This window comes from Aquarana catesbeiana, linkage group LG03 (assembly GCF_042186555.1).
Source record: "Aquarana catesbeiana isolate 2022-GZ linkage group LG03, ASM4218655v1, whole genome shotgun sequence".
Lineage (NCBI taxonomy): Eukaryota > Metazoa > Chordata > Amphibia > Anura > Ranidae > Aquarana > Aquarana catesbeiana.
This window is the reverse complement of record NC_133326.1, coordinates 513,389,398-513,411,934: the sequence shown is the minus strand read 5'-3', so window position 1 is coordinate 513,411,934 and position 22,537 is coordinate 513,389,398. Positions and strand designations below refer to the sequence as shown.

General features: G+C 40.0%; 1 protein-coding gene across 2 annotated transcripts in view; it reads left to right on the top strand.

Moving 5' to 3' along the window:
• Positions 1 to 22,537, top strand: part of GEMIN5 (gem nuclear organelle associated protein 5) — a 203,428-nt gene that overhangs the window by 117,711 nt on the left and 63,180 nt on the right. For both annotated transcript variants that reach the window (XM_073621159.1, XM_073621158.1), the window contains exons 21-22: positions 18,488 to 18,625; positions 18,813 to 18,960. In XM_073621159.1, the coding sequence (XP_073477260.1) occupies positions 18,488 to 18,625; positions 18,813 to 18,960 (286 nt within the window). The remainder of the gene's footprint in view (positions 1 to 18,487; positions 18,626 to 18,812; positions 18,961 to 22,537) is intronic.

Here is a 22,537-nt window from a genome sequence, read left to right as displayed (position 1 = left end):
TTATTGGATAGGAACAATCGGCCATATCCAATTTTTCTACTGATTCCAAAATTTGAGGAAGATCTATTCGATCGATTAGATCAGTTGTATCATTCTCCTCAAGGAGGGTGATTAATTGGTCCAAAGCTTGATTTTCTTGGAGAGTGTATTTGGATGTAGTGTCCTGTTTTTGATAAAGTTTTTTAAGAATCACTTTACGAATAAATAACTGAAGATCTTTGTAGAGTTCGAATTTGTTTAGATTATAATTAGGACAAAAATTTAGACCCTTCTTTAACACCGATGTTTCAGCCATGGATAAAGAGTGTGAAGATAGATTAATGATACTGAGATCCAAGTTTGTAGATGTCAGTATCTTAGTATGGTCTTCTATAGTGTCATTTGTGTGTAAGTGTTGAGATTGAGTGAAGGCGGTTTGACACCCGCCAATATTTGATCTAAAAAAGAGGAATCCCTGTGACTTAAATCTTGTGTGTTAGTGATGTCTTGATTTGGAGGAGGTATGTGTTGATGTGATGCATAGTGCAATGTGGACAAATTGGAGGGTTTCTCAGAAGGTGCCGTGCTAGTGTGTGAGGTAGTGGGTGTCCTTTCTGAAATTTGTTTTTTAGGTTTGTGTTCTGGTGTTTGATCACCTGAGAATTGTCGTTTTGTGCCAAATGTGGGTTTATTTTTTGAAGAAATGGGAGGGGGATTGTGAGGTAAGTCTTTGTTAGAACGAGAATTGACTGATGCAATAGAATTTCTTAATATGTTTCTATTTTGGTTCCATTTGTATGCTTTACCGGTTTCGAATGCATTTTTATCTCTTTGAAATTTTTTACTCTTTTTAATAAGGATGTCTTTATTGAAAGATTCCAAATGAATCTTAAGTTTTTTCTCTTTATTCATGACTGATTGGTGTGTTCTAAATCTTTGTAAGTATTCGCAAATTTTTGAAATTTCAGTGTCCAGTGTTTTAGTCCTTTTTGTATACTCGTCAATCAGTGTTTCCATAAGGCTACGTGAGCATGTTTGTAGTATATTTTCCCATGTTACTTTGAAATCAGTGTCCAGATCTTCCAAAGTAGGGAATATCTGGACACGAAGTCCCAAGGGGTTAATATTGTTTTTTATGTAGTCCTGGAAAGATTTAATGTGCCAAAAGAGGAGTGACTTCTTCTCCAAGTTTTTTGAGAGTTTAAAAAAACAGGGAAGAGATCTCTGCTTCGATCTGTTCCTTGTCCCCAAATGTATCTAAGTACTTTTTCATTAAGCATTCCCAGTCTTGGCCCACAAACATGTTTGTAAAATCTACGTTCTCCATTTTAAAGATGATCAAAGGTTCAAACTTTCCTTCAGTAACAGAGTTTTAAAACTACAACTTTCCCTTTCTTAAGGTGTTTATTTCGAAATGGTGATAAAACCTAGAATTGCTTAGTTGAGCGGGGAGGGGTATTTTCTACCCAAAATTATTTAAACAAGAAAATAACTAGCTCATTCTAGGTTTATAAGGGGGGGGCCGTGCCACATCCATGAAATACATATTAATTATAAAAAAAGGAAATTCCCCTAATTGGATTTTTCCGGCACTTGCACAAGAAATTGTATAGATTGTGATCTCATATAAGAGTAAAAACAATATTTTTATTTAAAGATTATAAAAACAAGACATTCCAAGCAACGGAAACATATATAATACATATAATTCAAAAACAGTACTGATTCTATTCAACTAGACAATGATATTCCTACAGTCGGGGCTTTTTAGGCCCATTAATTATATTCCACTACACGGTGGTATTTAAACGATGGAAACTCTTTGCCAGCCCAACGCGTTTCGGGATATATTAAAATTCAGTCCTTCTTCAGGGGCTTAATTGGAAAGAGGAATTCATCTGAATTAATTAAGAAAATGTAATAGGTAAATTACCATACATATTTTTGTGTCAATATCTAACTGTATAGGTTGATCAATTGATCACCTACCTGTGATGTTGACGTTGCTTGTTTTAGAACCAATGATAAAAAGGAAGAACGGAAGTATTTGAAAATATGATAACAGATGGTTATGATTTTTATATATATGAAGTGCTGTTCTCTGGATAGTTCATCGATATGTTTCAATCCCTCAAATTGTGGATATGCAAAGTTAACCTTACACCTACCCTGTCCGTCCTGGATGCGTGCTGGCCGCAGCGGTACACTGGAGCAAAAACAGGGAAGAAGGCAAACCTATGGATAGAATTTAAATATAGATTCTCTTTAAAAATAAATATTTATTCAGAGTAGCTGATTGTGAGGAGAAAAAAAAAAAAATATATATAATATTGTATGAACATATATGCATGAATGCGTAGTATGCACACAGGCGTATACGCACAAAAAATTCAAATGGGCCATTGTTGTTGCATCCTAGGAGTGGAAATGTAAAAGATAATAATGAGAACTAATAAAGAGGAAAGACCTCTAGAGTATTGCTGCATTGAAGTCTTTTTTATTGTCCTAAAAACAAATAGTAGTATTACCCATGGTATTCCTACACATAGGTCTTCTAAATGTTTTAAGGGCGTTATTACATAATTATAATTAGGGCAAAACAATGTGTAAATATAGTAATAAAATATATCCATATGTAAAGATTGTTCAATAGCAGAAGCAGTATAGACAAAACGATTGCCTTGCATAGCTTGTAGAGATAATTAACATATCGTCTCCACAATGTGCACCTAAATTGCACCTAAAAATATACCTAAATAAGTCAGGGAGCAGTCAATGTTAATAGGAAGCAAAGCTTAAGTATATGGTTGTAGATGAAGAAAAATAAATAAAATAATTCATTGCAGTAGAATAGTAAAAAATAATAATACCTGTAGTTGAGTGTTTTAGAGTTTTAGCCAGCCACAGATCCCAGCATCCGACAGACACGGTGTCTGGGCTGGGAATGAATGAAGCTGGCTTTTAAAGTAAGATGAGTTCCCATCAGCTGGCGCGATAATCGCGCCCAGCTGATAAGTGGAACTCATCAGCTGGAGAGCCTTCCTATTGCTCCCTGGGACAGGGATGCGCGGCGCCGCCAGAGAACAGCACTTCATATATATAAAAATCATAACCATCTGTTATCATATTTTCAAATACTTCCGTTCTTCCTTTTTATCATTGGTTCTAAAACAAGCAACGTCAACATCACAGGTAGGTGATCAATTGATCAACCTATACAGTTAGATATTGACACAAAAATATGTATGGTAATTTACCTATTACATTTTCTTAATTAATTCAGATGAATTCCTCTTTCCAATTAAGCCCCTGAAGAAGGACTGAATTTTAATATATCCCGAAACGCGTTGGGCTGGCAAAGAGTTTCCATCGTTTAAATACCACCGTGTAGTGGAATATAATTAATGGGCCTAAAAAGCCCCGACTGTAGGAATATCATTGTCTAGTTGAATAGAATCAGTACTGTTTTTGAATTATATGTATTATATATGTTTCCGTTGCTTGGAATGTCTTGTTTTTATAATCTTTAAATAAAAATATTGTTTTTACTCTTATATGAGATCACAATCTATACAATTTCTTGTGCAAGTGCCGGAAAAATCCAATTAGGGGAATTTCCTTTTTTTATAATTAATATGTATTTCATGGATGTGGCACGGCCCCCCCCCTTATAAACCTAGAATGAGCTAGTTATTTTCTTGTTTAAATAATTTTGGGTAGAAAATACCCCTCCCCGCTCAACTAAGCAATTCTAGGTTTTATCACCATTTCGAAATAAACACCTTAAGAAAGGGAAAGTTGTAGTTTTAAAACTCTGTTATTGAAGGAAAGTTTGAACCTTTGATCATCTTTAAAATGGAGAACGTAGATTTTACAAACATGTTTGTGGGCCAAGACTGGGAATGCTTAATGAAAAAGTACTTAGATACATTTGGGGACAAGGAACAGATCGAAGCAGAGATCTCTTCCCTGTTTTTTTAAACTCTCAAAAAACTTGGAGAAGAAGTCACTCCTCTTTTGGCACATTAAATCTTTCCAGGACTACATAAAAAACAATATTAACCCCTTGGGACTTCGTGTCCAGATATTCCCTACTTTGGAAGATCTGGACACTGATTTCAAAGTAACATGGGAAAATATACTACAAACATGCTCACGTAGCCTTATGGAAACACTGATTGACGAGTATACAAAAAGGACTAAAACACTGGACACTGAAATTTCAAAAATTTGCGAATACTTACAAAGATTTAGAACACACCAATCAGTCATGAATAAAGAGAAAAAACTTAAGATTCATTTGGAATCTTTCAATAAAGACATCCTTATTAAAAAGAGTAAAAAATTTCAAAGAGATAAAAATGCATTCGAAACCGGTAAAGCATACAAATGGAACCAAAATAGAAACATATTAAGAAATTCTATTGCATCAGTCAATTCTCGTTCTAACAAAGACTTACCTCACAATCCCCCTCCCATTTCTTCAAAAAATAAACCCACATTTGGCACAAAACGACAATTCTCAGGTGATCAAACACCAGAACACAAACCTAAAAAACAAATTTCAGAAAGGACACCCACTACCTCACACACTAGCACGGCACCTTCTGAGAAACCCTCCAATTTGTCCACATTGCACTATGCATCACATCAACACATACCTCCTCCAAATCAAGACATCACTAACACACAAGATTTAAGTCACAGGGATTCCTCTTTTTTAGATCAAATATTGGCGGGTGTCAAACCGCCTTCACTCAATCTCAACACTTACACACAAATGACACTATAGAAGACCATACTAAGATACTGACATCTACAAACTTGGATCTCAGTATCATTAATCTATCTTCACACTCTTTATCCATGGCTGAAACATCGGTGTTAAAGAAGGGTCTAAATTTTTGTCCTAATTATAATCTAAACAAATTCGAACTCTACAAAGATCTTCAGTTATTTATTCGTAAAGTGATTCTTAAAAAACTTTATCAAAAACAGGACACTACATCCAAATACACTCTCCAAGAAAATCAAGCTTTGGACCAATTAATCACCCTCCTTGAGGAGAATGATACAACTGATCTAATCGATCGAATAGATCTTCCTCAAATTTTGGAATCAGTAGAAAAATTGGATATGGCCGATTGTTCCTATCCAATAATATCTAAACTTAAGAAAAAATCCGATATGTGTCCGCCACCGAGTACGTGCCCAAATGCAGCAGCCTTTCTGAAACTCGTCAATGGTGATTTAGATAAACTCAAAGTACAGATGAAGGGACCCCTTAATCTAAGGCCAGAAGAATCTGAGGCACTAATCTCCCTAGCTAACAATACTAAAATCACGATTAAATCATCAGACAAGGGAGGAAATATAGTTGTCCTAAATAATGACCACTATGTTAAGATTTGTAACAAAATCCTCAACAATGCAGACTGGTATCGTCGTATGCCGGCCTCCATTGTTGAGAAGTATAATAGAGAATTCTACACCTTAATAGACTCGGCGTATTTGAACAATACAATCAATAAATCCACCTGGACATTTATAAGAAATAATTTTCCCAGGATCCCAACATTTTACATACTCCCGAAAGTACATAAGAGCCTGACAGATCCACCTGGCAGGCCTATCATTTCAGGCATTGGTTCGATTAGCGACAATGCTAGTAAGCTGGTCGATGAATACCTGAGACCTTTCGTAGTTGCCCTAACATCATATATAAGGGACACGACTCATCTTCTACAAATTTTGGATCTCCTATATGTACCAGACCAAGCTCTCCTAGTTACAATCGACGTAGAAACTCTCTACAGTTCGATACCACATGAACGTGGACTCGCAGCAATCAGACACATACTACAACAAAATCCACAGTTAGACCCTATTTATAATGAATTCATTGTTGCACTGCTCGAGCACATCCTTACTCATAACATCTTCACCTTTAATGGCTCCCACTACCTCCAGGTGCAGGGGGTTGCGATGGGGACATGTTGTGCCCCGTCGTATGCCAACCTGTACCTGGGGGAGTGGGAGAAAGCCTTCCTCTCTGATGATGGCCTTACCCAATATACCAGCCACATTGTGGGCTGGTATCGATATATAGACGATATCTTGATCATTTGGGACGGCCCCCAGGATGTGCTCGAGCAGTGCTTGTTAAGAATGAATAAAAACGACTTCAATCTAACATTCACTATGTCCTTCGATCAAAATCAAATTACTTTTTTGGACATAGAAATCTATAGAAAAGAACAAGGGAAACTGTCCACTAAACTGTTTAGAAAAAGCACTGCAGGAAACACTATACTGCATGCTGCGAGTTTCCATCCACAGCCTCTCATAGACTCTATACCGTACTCACAATTTCTTCGAATCAAACGAAATTGTACTGATAATGATACATTCCTGAAAGAAGCGGCGAACTTACGAAATAGATTACTAGCAAGAGGATATACACATAAATCCCTGAAAAAATCTTTTAAAAGAGTAATGAGTAAACCCAGAGATACGCTCTTTCAGGCCCCTAGACGAAAAGATACCAATCCACTTCGTATTATAACCACATACAATCAACAACACCGTCAAGTACAAAAAATAGTTGAGAAATATTGGCACCTACTGACCCATGATCCATCTTTGGGCCATCTGGTGCCAAGTAAACCCCAGTTTACATTTAGGAGAGCGACATCTATTGGCGACAAGATAACAAACAGTGAGTTCAGAAATGAATCGACAAAGGTACACTGTAAATATAAAGGAACATTCATGTGCGGCTCTTGCCGTTATTGTACATATATGTTCACACAGAAGAACCCTATCCTCCCCAATGGAAGGAAATTATATCCGAAACATTTTGCTAACTGCAGAACCACTGGAGTGGTTTATCTACTCCAGTGCAACTGCGGTTGTTTTTATATAGGGAAAACAAAACAAGAATTTTGGAAAAGAGCATACAGACACATAGTGTCCATGCAAACTTCCGATCCTGAGCTTCCCCTGGGTCGCCATGTTGCCCTAGTACATGGGGGCAAATTTCCCAAAGTCAGATTTTTAATCTTAGATCGGGTGCACCCGAGCCCTAGGGGGGGCGACTGGAACAAGATCTTGCTCCAGAAAGAGCTTAAATGGATCTATTTATTAAAAGCTACCTCGCCTCCAGGCCTTAATGAGGCTATATGTTTTAAACCATTTCTAGAAGGGTTTAACTCCGGTGGAATGGAAAAATAAGATATAATGTAAGATTTACTCTAATAGAGGATTTCTCACAATCTTTTAGGAATGATATATGAAACATTTGATATGTATCGGGGTCTTGTTCTAGTCGTCCCCTCAGATGCTTAGGTCTCTCGTAATATGATTTCATGTGAGTACCATGTAATAATATGTATCTAACATCTATGCTGTAAACTCGTGAGATGACCCTTGAGCTGTATCAGTTTACTTACTAACATTAATTGTCTATTACTGTTATGTAGAATTCGAATTAGCAATTACATCTGTATCACTCATTATATACTGTTCAATATCTAATTAAGCATAGTCTGTTGCAATTAACAGAGATTTATGGAATGTATTTTCCTTCTATATCTATTACCTCATGTTCTTTTAGAAACAAATATTTGTAGTGCCAGTCTTTTGCCCACCTCATAATGTTACTTTATGAATATATGATGATTTCTAACTGAAAAATATGTGTCGTGCTGATATCTCTGTTGCTCCTTGTTTATTACATCGAAATATTTATACTTATATATTTTTTTTAAATACCACCGTGTAGTGGAATATAATTAATGGGCCTAAAAAGCCCCGACTGTAGGAATATCATTGTCTAGTTGAATAGAATCAGTACTGTTTTTGAATTATATGTATTATATATGTTTCCGTTGCTTGGAATGTCTTGTTTTTATAATCTTTAAATAAAAATATTGTTTTTACTCTTATATGAGATCACAATCTATACAATTTCTTGTGCAAGTGCCGGAAAAATCCAATTAGGGGAATTTCCTTTTTTTATAATTAATATGTATTTCATGGATGTGGCACGGCCCCCCCCTTATAAACCTAGAATGAGCTAGTTATTTTCTTGTTTAGGTGCTATTTGAAAGTGAATGGCACCCAAACAGTGTGCTGCATTTTGCCAGCATTGCAGTGCTATTTGGAATCATGGGCAGAATTGCAGTGATTCCACCCGCAATCCCAAATAGCTTTGAACAAGCCCTTGGGTGACTGTTAGACATGCCCCCTGTTATCCCTCCCCTGTTACTCTACTTTGTGAGTCCTCCATTTTTTGCTAATATCTGTAGGTGATTGACCTCTTCTCCTCCTGGAGAAACCAGCTTTACTACTTTTAAAAACAAAAAAAGTTAAGATTTTTTTTTTTTATTTTGCTATGCGCATAACAAGTATATTCTTTCCCATAGGTGAATAGATACATTCCATGTGTTACAGAGCTTATAAGGACACATTACACAGTCAAGTCACGGAAATGTTTTAGCAATAGATCAAGTTATTCAAGAGTACAGCAACTCACGGCCAGTATAAGGCATGCCGTCTAAAGAAACATGGGGATTTTGTAGCATTCTTAAATGTATGGCATCCATATATGTATAAAATACAATACAAGAAAGACCATAAACTACGCAGTAAAATAAGCTAAACAAAACGTGGAATGCATTTGGTTTCTTGCATGAAGGGGAAGGTGAGAGGACCCCTGCAGTACAAGTCCCCAGTCTAGTAAACCCAGTGAACTGTCAAGTATTAGTAAAAGCAAGTACCATCTTCTCCCCCTCTACCGAAGGGTCAACTGCCAGACAAATTACCACATCCACTACGGAAAACTCAGTTGGTGTACAGGGTCTCTTATGAATCCACCCATATAAACCATATTTTTGGGGACAACCACGAGCCTAATATGTCATTCTATATAAAGGCATGTCTGAATCAATCAGTTTTTTCCAAGCCTCAATACCAACCCGGTCAGAGCTGATCCAATGGATGGGTATCCCCTTGCTTGTGTAGAAGTACAGTATACATAGAAATATTTTTTTGGCAGCATCCAATTCTTCATTTATCAGACCCAGCAAGCATCTCCCTGGGTTGCATATATTGGGCAGGTCAAGACTGCAGTAAAGGTGGTGACCTGAGACCAGAAGGGCCGCAGGTTGTCACAATCCCAAACAATGTGTATAAATGAACCTTCTGCATTATTACACTTATGGCATAATTAGTTATCTCTATTCCCCCATTTTGAACAAAGTGGTGTGTAGTATGTTTGGTGGAGATGACGCATAGGTTTACTACTTTGTTTTATTGTAATATTTTTCTAAAGGATACTTCGGGCAACCTCGCTGTCCAGAGAAGCAGTGTATCTCGCTAGTTGTAACCTCAATAAAACTTTGGGAGTCATACCCATACCCCACGCTGTGGGAATTGCCTGTAATGTTTCTTTGGACATTGGATCCTGGGTGCCCACCTTGGCACTTACTGCAACAAACTGAGTTAGCCACAGGGTTCTTTACAGATAGGGCCAAGCTCTATCACAATGGAACCCAGCCCCTGAAGACCCATTCAGGGGCATCTCCACTGTGACAGGCGAAACCTGGAATTACAGCGGGTAAAGTAATTGAACACATCACCATTTTTCTAGGTAAACCTATTTCTAAAGGTGCTATTGACATGACATTTTTAACCACGTCGGTAACAATCCATGCAATTCATACATACAAAAAAAAAAAAGTATAAGTTCAGAAATTAAGTTATGTGTAATAAAATGGAATGACATAGGGAAAAAGTATTGAACACCTGAAGAAAGGGAGGTGCAAAAAGCTATGGAAAGCAAAGACACCATCTGACATTTATCAGTAATTCGAAAGCAATCCTCCCCCTTGTCCGTGCAAATTGATATCAGCTGGTTCAGGCTCAACTGATAGCCTATAAAAAGGTGTCTCATTACCAAGGTGTCATACAAGAAACATCACATGATGGGTAAAAGCAAAGAGCTCTCTCAAGACCTTCGCAACCTTATTGCTGCAAAACATACTTTTGGCATTGGTTACAGAAGGGTTTCTAAACTTCTTTTCCAATAATTTTTATTGAAATTTGTACATATCAAATTCCAAGGCAAAATATTGTTTACATGAGATAGATATTTCTGTATACAGAGTGATGTCTTAAGGTACTGGAGGTATGAGCAAAATGATATATTCCAACAAATGTACTCGTATTTCTTATCTCTATATACTGGTACTTTAACATAATAAACTACAAGAGAAACCCATAACAAATAAAAATAAAAAAAGAGGAAAAGGTTAGTACATTCTTGGATCCCTGTCATTCCTTTAGGCTTCCAGAGGATGAAGAGGAGGGATCCGTACCATGTGGCCAATGTCCTCTTACTGGTCACTCAAACAGGATGCAGGGGAAGAAAATAAAAGCCTGTAAGAGGAAAGAAGAAAGGGTAGAGAAGAAGAGAGGGGAAGGTAAAATGGGGGAATGTGTACCCCTGTCATTCCAGGCATAACTGTGTGGATGTCTCATAAGCCTTCGTACAGATATTTTATCCATGGTTCCCAGACTATCAAAGACTGGCTGCTTATCGAGTAATATCGCTGAAAGGCGTTCATTGATCATGATCCACAGCAACTTAGTTCTCACCAAATCGAAGGGGATCATGGCATCTAGCTACCGCTATCCTGGATGCAGTAAAGATGAATGATATAAGTTTCCTTGTGTGTCCTGGCACTCCCTCCACTGGGCATCCTAGTAGCGCCTGCTGTGGTGATTTGATTAAATTCACCTAGGTTAGTAAAAAGATAAAATTGTAGATGCGAATCCAAAATTGCCTGACTTTAGGGCATGTCCACCGTATGTGGTATACTGTGCCTTCCATGCCACATCCCCTAAAACATAGAGGGGAAGTGCCTGGGACATATGTCGCCACTCTCACTGGTACCATGTACCATTGCAGCAAAACTTTATAGTTTGCCTTGATCAGTGAGGTATTAATGTATAATTTTGAGGCGAATTGTGCCATTTTAAACCATTTATCAATTTCCAACGTTTCCTCTATATCCTGTTCCCACTTGTTCATATAAAACAATTTTTCCGACTTGGAGGACAAGATGCTATATATTTTAGAGATATAGCTGGTATGCTTATCGAAAGACCCACATAGATGTTCCATTGGGGTGGAAGTTGTTAAATCATTTGTATGCTGTAGAGCAGGGATATGCAATTAGCGGACCTCCAGCTGTTTCAGAACTACAAGTCCCATGAGGCATAGCAAGACTTTGACAGCCTCAAGCATGACACCCAGAGGCAGAGGCATGATGGGACTTGTAGTTTTGCAACAGCTGGAGGTCCGCTAATTGCATATCCCTGCTGTAGAGTCTTCAGATAATGCATTACTCTGGGAGTAATGGTACATTTCTGAGTTAGGAAGTTGGTAATTATCTAGTAGGGTTTGTTTCGATAAAATACCTTTATGGTCGCACATGTCAGCAATACGTATCAAGCCCTTCTTAGTACACCATGCGAGCCCTTGAGGATTAAGACCTGGGGTGAAATCAGGATTACCAGTCAATGGAGCCAAGGGAGCATGAGAAGATCTAAATGCATGAGGCTTCATCAATCAGTCCCATAGGCTTAGAGAAAAGGATAATGTGGGGCACATTATGATTGGTCTATCTCTCGTTCGTAGCCACATCATATGACTAATTGGTTTGGTAGGATGGAGAGACGATTCAGTTTTCATCCAGGTAGGTTGAGCTTGCAAGGAATGGTAACAAATTAGTTGAGCAAATTGCTCAGCTTTAAAATATTTGGCCAGGTCTGGAAGTGTTCTAAACAAGTACAACAACCTTGGAAGGAGGTTCGTCTTTATTGAGTACAGAACCACGACGGTGGATTGTTGGCCCAGCGTAGAAGATCCGCTGTCAGTTTCCTATATAAAGGAGGATGGTTGGTCTGATACAGGGTATGTAGGGAGGGAGTTAAAGAAATTCCCAAATACGAGAGAGCCTCTTTTTGCCACTTAAACAAATTTTGGATTAATTTCACCGTGTCTACCTCCAATGTGAGGTGTAAAGCAACCAATTTTCACCGCGTGAACTGGCGTTTCATGTTTGCAGTCCTACGTCATATTGAACTGGGAGAACATATGTTACAATGGATCACCAGGATTTACTCACATCCAACAGCTCAAGTGAAAGCCAATGGGATTCTATCGGATCCCTTTCCCATTAAGAACGGGACAAGACAGGGGTGCCCACTATCTCCCCTGCTGTTTGCTCTCTCACTGGAACCTTTTCTTTGTACGATCCGACTGAACCCTGATATCACTAGAGTCCTGGTAGGGAATATGCAACATAAAATTTCAGCTTATGCTGATGACTTGCTTTTTTCCCCTCACTAACCCGTCTGTATCAGTCCCCAACCTTATCTGTGAATTCGATATCTATGGCAAGCTATCTAACTTGCGGATCAATTTTGATAAATCGGAAACTATGGGGGTGGGGGTCTCCCCTGCGCTACTCCGGACCTTGCAGCTAAACTTTTTAAGTTCAAGTGACAGAGACAGCTCTGAAATATCTGGGAACGTATATCTCGTCTAACTTATCTCGGGTCTTTGAACTCAACTTCTCCCCTCTCCTGACCAGAACCCCTGTCCTGTTGGAGACTTGGAATCGAGGACTACATTCCTGGTTCAGTAGATGCAATCTTCTAAAGATGTGTATCTTACCTAAGTATTTATATCTTTTTCAAACTTTACCAGTTAAAATACCTTCTCAGTTCTTTAAACAGGTCCACTCCATATTCATCAAATTTATCTGGGCTCACAAACGACCATGCACTCCCCGATCGCTTTTATCCTTGCCTAAACAATATGGAGGTATTGCCCTTCCTGATGTTCTAAAATATTACCAGGCAGTTCACTTAGGATGTCTAATAGCTTGGAACCATCACTCGGCTGGAAAACTCTGGTTACAAATTGAACAAGCTCAAACGGACGTTTTCCCGATTGGAGTGCCTTGGTGCTTTGATAGTCTACCACCAACCTTAAAGCTACACCCCCTGATAGGCCCTACAGTACGTAGATGCGCACAAATATTTACAAAGACCTCTCTCTTGACCATAGACTCTCCCCTGATGCCTATTATTTGGAATCCATGGTTTCTCCCAGGCCTGACAGATCATCACTTCTATACCCTACGATGGAGTAACTGGTGTTCGGGCAACGCATTTTTTAGTGTCAGGCTGTTGGCCCTCCATCGCCTCTTTAATGGAGCCCACCGGTGCCTTTCGCTTGCCGTTTTGGAGTGCCCTACAACTCCATCACTTTCTCCACTCTCTACAGACTCCAGGAAGATTTGATCGACGACTATCCACATTTGAAGAATACTGCTCAGAGGATGGAGTATTGACACAAGTACTCTCAAAAACATATAGTCTACTGATTTCCCCGCCGGAACATTTACACTTACCCTGGCTGGAAAAATGGGAGAAAGAAATGAACCGTACGTTCACACGCAGCCAACAACAAAATATTGTTAGGTTCTCGTTGAAATCCTCTATCTGCACTAAGATTCAGGAATCTAATTATAAAATACTGACACGGTGGTACCATACCCCACAGATGCTTCATAAATTTTATCCTGAGATGCCAGGAGGGGAGGGGTACGATGCTACGCATATTTTGGTCCTGTCCGAAAATATCATCATACTGGAGGGAAGTGCGGAACATTGTTCAAAAATTCACGGACTATAAAATCCCAGACGACCCAGCTTTCTTCCTAATACACGTTAAGAATATCCCAGCAAAGAAGTATAAAAAATCAATTTTACGGCATTTGCTAAACGCAGCTAAGGCATATATTCCTCTCAACTGGAAAAACTCATCACCTCCTACTGTCGAATGCTGACTCCATAAAGTGGAAGAGATCAATAAAATGGAAGATCGAGCTGTGAAGATTATGCAATCTGTTTATCCTCTCTGAAGAGGGTCTAAACCTATTTAGCTCATAAATGTAGATCAGCTGTATCATGCAGAGATACTCAATGGCTTGGCGCCCATTACAACCCTGGACCACTTCCCCACCCCCGTCCCCCACCCCCCCTCTTTGCTTGTCCCCACTCGCTTTCTGCTCTCTCCTCTCTGCTCTGTGCTCTCTTCGGTTAATTTTTTCTTTTCTCTTCTGTAATTTAGAAATTGGAAAATAGTTTAGGTGAGCTCAGGACTCGTTACAACGGGTCTACCCCTTAGTTGCTACAATACATGGACCATATTCACACAGATTATACGCTGAGAATGTCTTGTCTGATTTCATTTACAATCCTGTTTTTTGAATGTAACATTCCAATGTATCAGTAATGCTTCTGTTTACACATTGTTGAAATAGCCTGGACTCACATTTTGTGGTTTTGTGATTTAAATAAAATATTTGAAAAAAAAATACTAGGGGAGGTATCAGTTATGATTGTCAGCAAAGTATTGCCGCAGGGCAGACTCTCTTTCATTATAAATAGTAGGGTCATGAAGCAACGAGGCATTAAGACACCACATTGAGGGTTTCGGTCTAGTCCACAGATATGTTAATGAGATCTGGACTGGCGAATGGTCAGACCACGAGGTGGACAGTATTTTGGCCAATTCAATGGATGGAAGCAGTGGTGACAGTGTAAATATGTGGTCTATTCTCGAATACGTTTTATGGACCTGAGAATAATGGGTATAATCTCTGGTCGTGGGGTGGAGGTCCCTCCAGATATCTATAAGGTCGTGGGAGTACAGTATCCGAGCTAGTTTGCAACCCTGTTTCGGGACGTGTTTCAAAATCGGTTTCTGTGCATTAGTTCTATCCAGGGCTTGGTCCAAAGACACATTACTATCTCCCCCTATTATAACATGACCCAGCACATGAGAATTAAAACCCTGAAAATTGTGAGTTAAAATTTTAATTTTAGAGGGAAGGGTACTTAACATAAGGGTTCGGTAGACTGTACTCGCCTGTTGTCGTTATCCATCATCTCTTCCGAGGTTCGGGGAGCTTAGAATGGAAGCTTCTGGCTTTGGAAGCAGGGGTGCACGTAAATGAAGAAGCATTAGGAAGAAAAGCGAGAATTTGTTTTTGGCTTGCTGGTACGCGATGGTCTCGTGTACCACATCCCAACACTAAGAAACTGTGTCAGCTGACAGATTAGTGAACAAATCACAGAGGTCCGGGAAATTAAAGGTCCGATCAGGTAGTGTGAGGTTGTCACTTCCCCCTAGGTAAGGACAAGCTCACTGATGAGTGGCATGCATTTCCGCCCTAGTCCCTTTCCATTCAAAGGATAGTAAGGGAATTGGGGTAAACCAGTAGAACCAATTGAACAGATATTATTTTTATGTAAGCATGGGGAAGAGCCAAAATTAACCTTACAGGCAAAACCCACAAGAATAACATATTGCAATCTCATATGATGGAGCCCACTCACGCAGTATAGTAAAGCCCCCCCTCCCCCCAAAACTGAGGTAACTGCGTTGAGGGTATGTAAAACCATGAATGTAGAATAAATGGTAACTTCTGGGTATGTCCCAAACCACTTGAGAAAGGCCTTTTACAGGCAATTGGTGATTGTGGATATCACCAGGCGAACTACCCCCTCATATTACAGTCAACACGGTCATCCATAGGATCCTGCAGGAGGGGGGAGTTTCTTGGAAGAAGATTGCTGTTGAGCCCACAAAGGTAAAACTGGGTGGCCTCCTGCTTGCTGTGTTTTGGGGGATAAAGACTCCCTAGAGATCAGGCCCAGGCTCAAGAGGACTTCCTCTCCATCAGGAAAGTTGGCAAAGGAGTGCGACTTGCCCTTATAGGTGAAAGACAAGTGGAATGGAAATGACCAGCGATATTTGATTTGACGATTAGTTAGATGAGCCAGTAATGGTTTCAGTGCGCGTCTTTTCTGTATCGTCAGTTGAGAAATGTCCGCAAATATTTTAATGTCGTGGCCCAGGACGGTAATGTCACTCCTGGCGTGAGCTGTGGACAATATTTTTTCCTTGATTCTGTAGAAATGTGGGTTAATTATAACAACTCTAGGTAGGCCTTCCTGTCTAGGAGCTGTCAGAGCGCGATGCACTCTGTCTATTTCCAAGTGGTGTGGTGAAATGTCTGGAATTAAGTCCTGCATCAGGACGTGTACGGCATCTTCCAGATCAGTTACCGCTTCTGGCAGGCCATGAATTCTAAAATTATACCATCTGGACCTATTTTCTTGATCTTCTATTTTAACGTTAGCCTGGTCCAGTTGGTCTTGTAGAGAAGATATCAAGGTAGAATTTTGATTATCCCTCCTCACTGTGCCATCCATTTTAGACTCGGTGGTGTCCAACCGTTCACCAATGCTGTGGAAATCATGCTTCATTTCAGCAGTGATAGACATGCATGCTTTTGATAGCTCCTGCTGGAGTAGTGCTGAAAAGCGAGCCAGCAGAACAGAGTCCCCAGAGTAGGGAGTGGTGGGGGGGGATGTTCACGCCCTGTACTTTTCTGGCTCAGAGTAATTTCAGCCATATTTCTGTCTATGGATGAGGCTGGAGAATTTGCATAGTCCAAGCCCTCCCCCTGATATGCTGAGGAGGGAGAGAACTGTGGGTACTCACCCCTCCATGGCTAGAGCATGTCTTCCTGTGACTGGGAGGAGAAGGGATCCGAAGCCCGGTCGGCTTGTGAGGCCACTGTACTGTGTGGTGAGGTGGCTGCTTGTGTGGGGGAAGCCAATCCACATTGCGATCGCATGTGGGGACGCACACAAGTCTGTCCTCCGGCCACATTGATCGCATGTGGGGACGCACACAAGTCTGTCCTCCGGCCCAACGCCATCTTAGATGAAGGAGACTGATATGCCGCCGGAGCTGAGTTCCCCGAACAGAATGAATAGGTGGGCAGAGGAGGCTTCTTTTTGGTGGAACCCGCTCCCCCCCGTTGCATGATGCGGCCCCCGAGCTGCCAGCGGTGTTCCTGGGGGCCCCAAGCGCTGATTATAGCAGGGAAAGTCCGGTGGCGAGTGGAGCAGGTCAGATCATGTCCACTCCCGTGCCTGCACGCATGTGATTTCTAAACTTCTGAATGTTCCAGTGAGCACTGTTGGGGCCATAATCTGAAAGTGGAAATAACATTTCACCATATACCGGCCATCACCAGGTGCTCCTCGCAAGATTACTGACAGAGGAGTAAAAAAAATTATCAGAAGAGTTGTCCAAGAGCCAAAGAGCACTTGTGGAGAGCTTCAGAAAGACCTGGAATTAGCAGGTCCAATTGTTTCAAAGAAAACAATAAGTAATGCAGTCAACCGCCATGGCCTGTATGCACACTCAGCATGCAAGACTCCATTGCTGAAGAAAAAGCATGTTGAAGCTCCTTTAAAGTTTGCTGCACAACATTTAGGCAAGACTGTGAAATACTGGGAGAATATAGTCTGCTCAGACCAAAATTTGAACTCTTTGGATGCCAGGATACACATCATGTCTGGAGGTCAAATGGCACTGCACATCATCCAAAAAACACCGTACCAGCAGTGAAGTTTGGAGGTGGGAACATCAGCCAATCACCTGACTTGAATCCAATAGAAAATCTGTGGAAAGAACTAAAGATCAAAGGCCCATGGAAACCTTCAATATTTGAAGACTGTGTGCAAGAATGGGCCAAAATCACACCTGAGCAATGCATGCAACTAGTTTCTCCATACAGGTGTTGTCCTGAAGCTGTCATTATCAACAAAGGATTTTGTACTAAGTATTAAATACATTTCAGTTAGCGTGTTTATTACTTTTCCCTGTCCCGTTCCATTTTATCACACATAACTTAATTTCTGAACGTATTTGTTTTGGTTTCTTTGTATGTATGGATTGTGTAGGTTGTTACTGACGTGGTGAAAATGTTATGTCAATAGCACCTTTAGAAATCTATAAAAAAATGGTGACGTGTTCAATACTTATTTTACCCGCTGTATATACAGTCCAGAGTCGTGAACAGATAAAAAGGGTCACCCTGTATAATTGACCAATACAGTATATCAGGGGGCTATGTTTGAAATGTATTCACTTGATAGTGCAAACTTTTCAAATTTGGCACTAAATTCATCCATTCAGAGCTCTCAAGTAGATGACCAGGTTGTTACATCACACCACTGGTCGCACACTTTAACACCACCTCTGCCTAGAGGCCTTATAAAGTACTCCGACGCTTCCTCCAGCTCATTCACCATGAAGAAAGATTCACTACAGGAAGACAGGCAACAATGTAATGAAAAGTTTGAGTGGAATTCTATCAAAAAAGAAAAAAACAGTTTAAAGCATTTGAACTCGAGTCGCTTTTGTCGGAAGCTGGCAGGGAAATTTTGACAACAGTTAAACTAAAAAATGCATTACAGATTATGTTCTTATTACTAATTGTTGTAGTTCTCTGTATAACTATGCATTGCCTTTTTTTATTAATTTTGCTTAATATTTTTCTGATAGGAAAAGCACATCTAGAGGGTGGACACCCTGAGCTGCAGCACCACATCATGTTGTGGAAAGGGGACCTGAAGGGGACATTACAACTGGCTGCAGAGAGGGGAGAGCTCACAGACCAACTGGTGGCACTGTCTCCCATGGGTAGGTAAGAGGGTCAGAATGAATATACTCAATCTTTTTCTGACCATGGTTGAAAATGCACATGGTTCAATTTTCTGTACACAGTAGATAGCTGTACATGTATATTGAACCTACCTCTAATCAGTCCTGAATTCTGGACTTTGAAAGGACTGCAATTAAATTAATGGCTTTTATATTCTGCCTGTAGCTGGATACAAGGTCTGGGTTTGGGCGGTTGAATCCTACGTGAAGCAACTGTGTTTCCAGGAACAATACACGAAAGCTGCTTCCCACCTGCTGTCTATTAACAAAGTATACGAGGCTGTTCAACTACTGCAAGGAAACCATTTCTATAGGTATGTGTGCTGGAAATCATTTTTATAGTAGGACCTAGGCATGATTGTGGCCTTTCCTTTATGACCAAGTCATTTGTCAGGACAAATAGAGCGAACCTTTGTTGTCCTATTTGCATTGCCTGGGTTGATTAAGAGCATCCATCCACATGCACTTTAGATTTTTTTTTCCCATTAATTACCTGGATTTTTTGGGTTGTGCTTTAGTTCAATCACAGTGTTCTTCCTCGCTAAGTCAATAATTGGTCCAGCAGCAGCATCCTGATTTAACAGGACCATTTATGTTTAAACTTTGTTTATTACAGTTTTTTTTTCTGTTATAACAAGTTCACATGAAAAAAAGGGAACATAAGGCTCAGACATTTATCCATATTCATCACAATACACCATCTCAGTGAAAGTATGTTTACGTGCTGGTATGTAAGCATATCAAAAGATGACAGGATATATCCCCAATAGGTAAATAACAAAGGAACATAACTACCCTAGTAAGAGGGTGGTGAGGCAGTCAATCGTCAGACAAATATACACAGTAAAGTCTCACAAATATACATTAGACCAAAAACATAGGAAACCATACATGGAGGGGCTTTCTACAATGTAAGTAATAGGGATAACTCTTTCGGGCATACAGGTAACAATAATATGATTGTGAACAGACAAACATATGGAATTTTTTTTTTTTTTTTTTTTTTTTTATCATTAAAGAATTTTTTGAAATTTCCATACAAATAACAGAAAAATTAAGCTAGTTCTGGTATATAACAATCGGGTATAGGAGTAAAACATTTACATACTAATCTCAAAGTAATGAACAATAGTCATACAAATGATCAAATAAAGCATACATAAACAGTATAGTAACATCCCTGTTTACCCCATTGGGTTCTAACTGTAAACAGGTGCTAACTAATATAATGACAACATGGACATTTCACGAAATTAGAAAAAGGGAACTGTGAAACCTTGATATCACTCCTGGAATATTACTGAAATATGGTTTAAGAACTGCAGATCATGTTTTTGAGTGAGGTAGAAGCTCTAGGATGACTAGTCCATATTTGCCATAGTTTCTCAAACTTATACGCTAACATGATATTGAGCTTGTGTATTCAACCGTATAACCACATCAGATAAATTCGGTGCTTCATTGAATTTCCATAGTTTTGTTATAGTCAACCTTGCTGCTATTAATACATTTGCTACTACTGTTCTATACTCTAAAGAGTAAAGATCCAGATTTATTCCTAAAAGGGCCATTGCGGGAGTAAGGGGAAGTAAATTACCAGTGAGGTTAGCAATAAATGTTGAATTCCATAAAATATGATGAAGGGATCCAGTCTGTTCATTACATCGCCAGTAATGTGGGGAGAGTGATGAGTAGATTTTGTAACGTTTATATGGTGTAAGATACCATCTGTTTAATATCTTTTGGGCTTTAGCCCAATGTTTTTTTTTTTTTTTAGTTTTTTTTTTTTTTGACAATTTTTATTAAGTTTTGATCGTTTCAATACAAAAATATAAGGCACAAGTACAAGAGGGGGTAATGAAATAAAATAAAGAGGGGGAGAGAAATGGAAAATAATGAGGGAGCAACAGACTTCTGTAGGTGGCGTGGATGCATCCTGCAAATATCTAACATAAGGCATAGCCGATTAATAAAAGGAGGTTGAAATACGGCTCTAGAAGAGTGTGAATATAACACAATAGTAATACCTATAAGCCTGTAGGCGGATCTCGATCAACAGTTAAATGTACTATCAAGATGAAAATTATCCTATAATTGAGTGGTCTGCGTTTCCAAAGATTAAAAAAAAAAAGAAACGGGGGATGGGGGAAAGAAGGAGGAGGAAAAGTGTATAGGAGAGTAATTCCAACCAGCTAGACTCGTCACTCGAGTATCCCGCGCAGACTCGGCCCCCATGGTGGGGAGTGTCCCGTGCAATTAAGGAGGTTCCACCCGGAGGTACCAGCCCTCCCATTTTGCTGTATGTCGAGCCATACGATCTTCTAAGCGGGCTGACATAGACTCCATGAGCTCTATGTCTTTAATTCTGGCAAAGAGGTCCGAAAGTGTTGGGTGATGTCGGTTTTTCCAGTGTAGCGCCACTAAGCACCTTGCCGCTGTGAGTATATGTGTGGCGAGTTTTTTGCTAATCAGGGAAGTTTAGGAGGGAGAAGGCCGAGTAGGAGCAGCTTAGGGGAGAGGGGGATATCTACCTCAAACAGCTGATGGAGAAGCCCCTGTACCGAGCGCCAGTAGGTCTGGAGAGCTGGGCAGTTCCAATAGATATGGAGCAGCGTGCCCGGTCTTGAAGACATCGCCAACAGCGATCCGAGGCCGATGGGTATATGGCGTGTAAGCAAGATAGTGTTAGGTATCAACCAAAGAGCACCTTATTAGTGTTTTCTTTATAAAGTGTACATATAGTTATTTTAGCACAAGACCATACAGTTCTCCATTGTTCAGAAGACAGTTCCTCCCCAAGATTTTCTTCCCATTTACGCATGTAGCTATGTTTCTCCAATGAGAGTCTGTCAGCAGAATTTAGAATTTTATATGTCCGAGGTCAGCCCTCTCTGTGAGGGACTAGACAGGACCACTCTTTCAAATGGGGAAGGTATGGAGAACTGTAGAGTCGGGGCGATAGTAAAAGTGTAGTGCCGTATCTGAAAGTACCGGAAGAAAGCAGTACAGGGAGATAGTGTTTGGCTCTAAGTTCGTCGAAGGGTAGAAATACCCTAGTTACCAGGTTCACTAGGTGTCCGTAGTGGAAGAGATTCTTCTGTAACCAGGGTGAGAGTCTAACCTACCAAATGATATCGGGTAACTTAGGGTTATAGAGAAGGGCTGTGACTAAGGAGGCCTCAGATTGAAGAGGGTTACTATTATTCAATTGTTTCCATATGGAACTCAGCAGATTCATAGTATGTAATAGGGAAGTGGAAGGGACATCGGCATTTCTGTTCCACAATAAGTAGTTCGGATGGATGGGGGCTATCCATAATTTGTCTATTTGGGTCCAATGGTTGTAGACCGGAAGGGTAACCCAGGATGCGATTGCTCTCAACTGGGTAGCATAATAGTAGCTAAGGAGGTTTGGGTAAGCTAAACCCACCTCGTTCCGGGAGGCATAGAGTATCGAGCGAGCTACGCAGTGCTGCTTGTAGTTCCATGTAAAATTTAAAAGATCTGTCTGAATCTTTCTAAGCTGTACCAATGGGATGGACACTGGGAGGGTCATAAAGCAATACAGTATTTATTTATTTTAGGTAGTATGGTCATTTTGATTGAGGCAATACGTCCAAACCAAGATATTGGATAGTGTTCTCCATTTAGACAGGAGAGACCTAATTTCTGCAAACAGGGGTCTGAAGTTTGTGTCGTATAAAGATTCGTATAGGGGAGTGAGGTATACTCCCAGATACTTAATTGTGTGAGTCTTCCATGCATAGGGAAAAGATGGTGCACTTCCAGTGGGGGGATATTAATTGGCAGGTCTTCCGATTTGGCAGAATTTATTTTATATCCTGACAGGGGGACTCATTTTCCTCCAGGAGCCTATGGAGATTAGGGAGG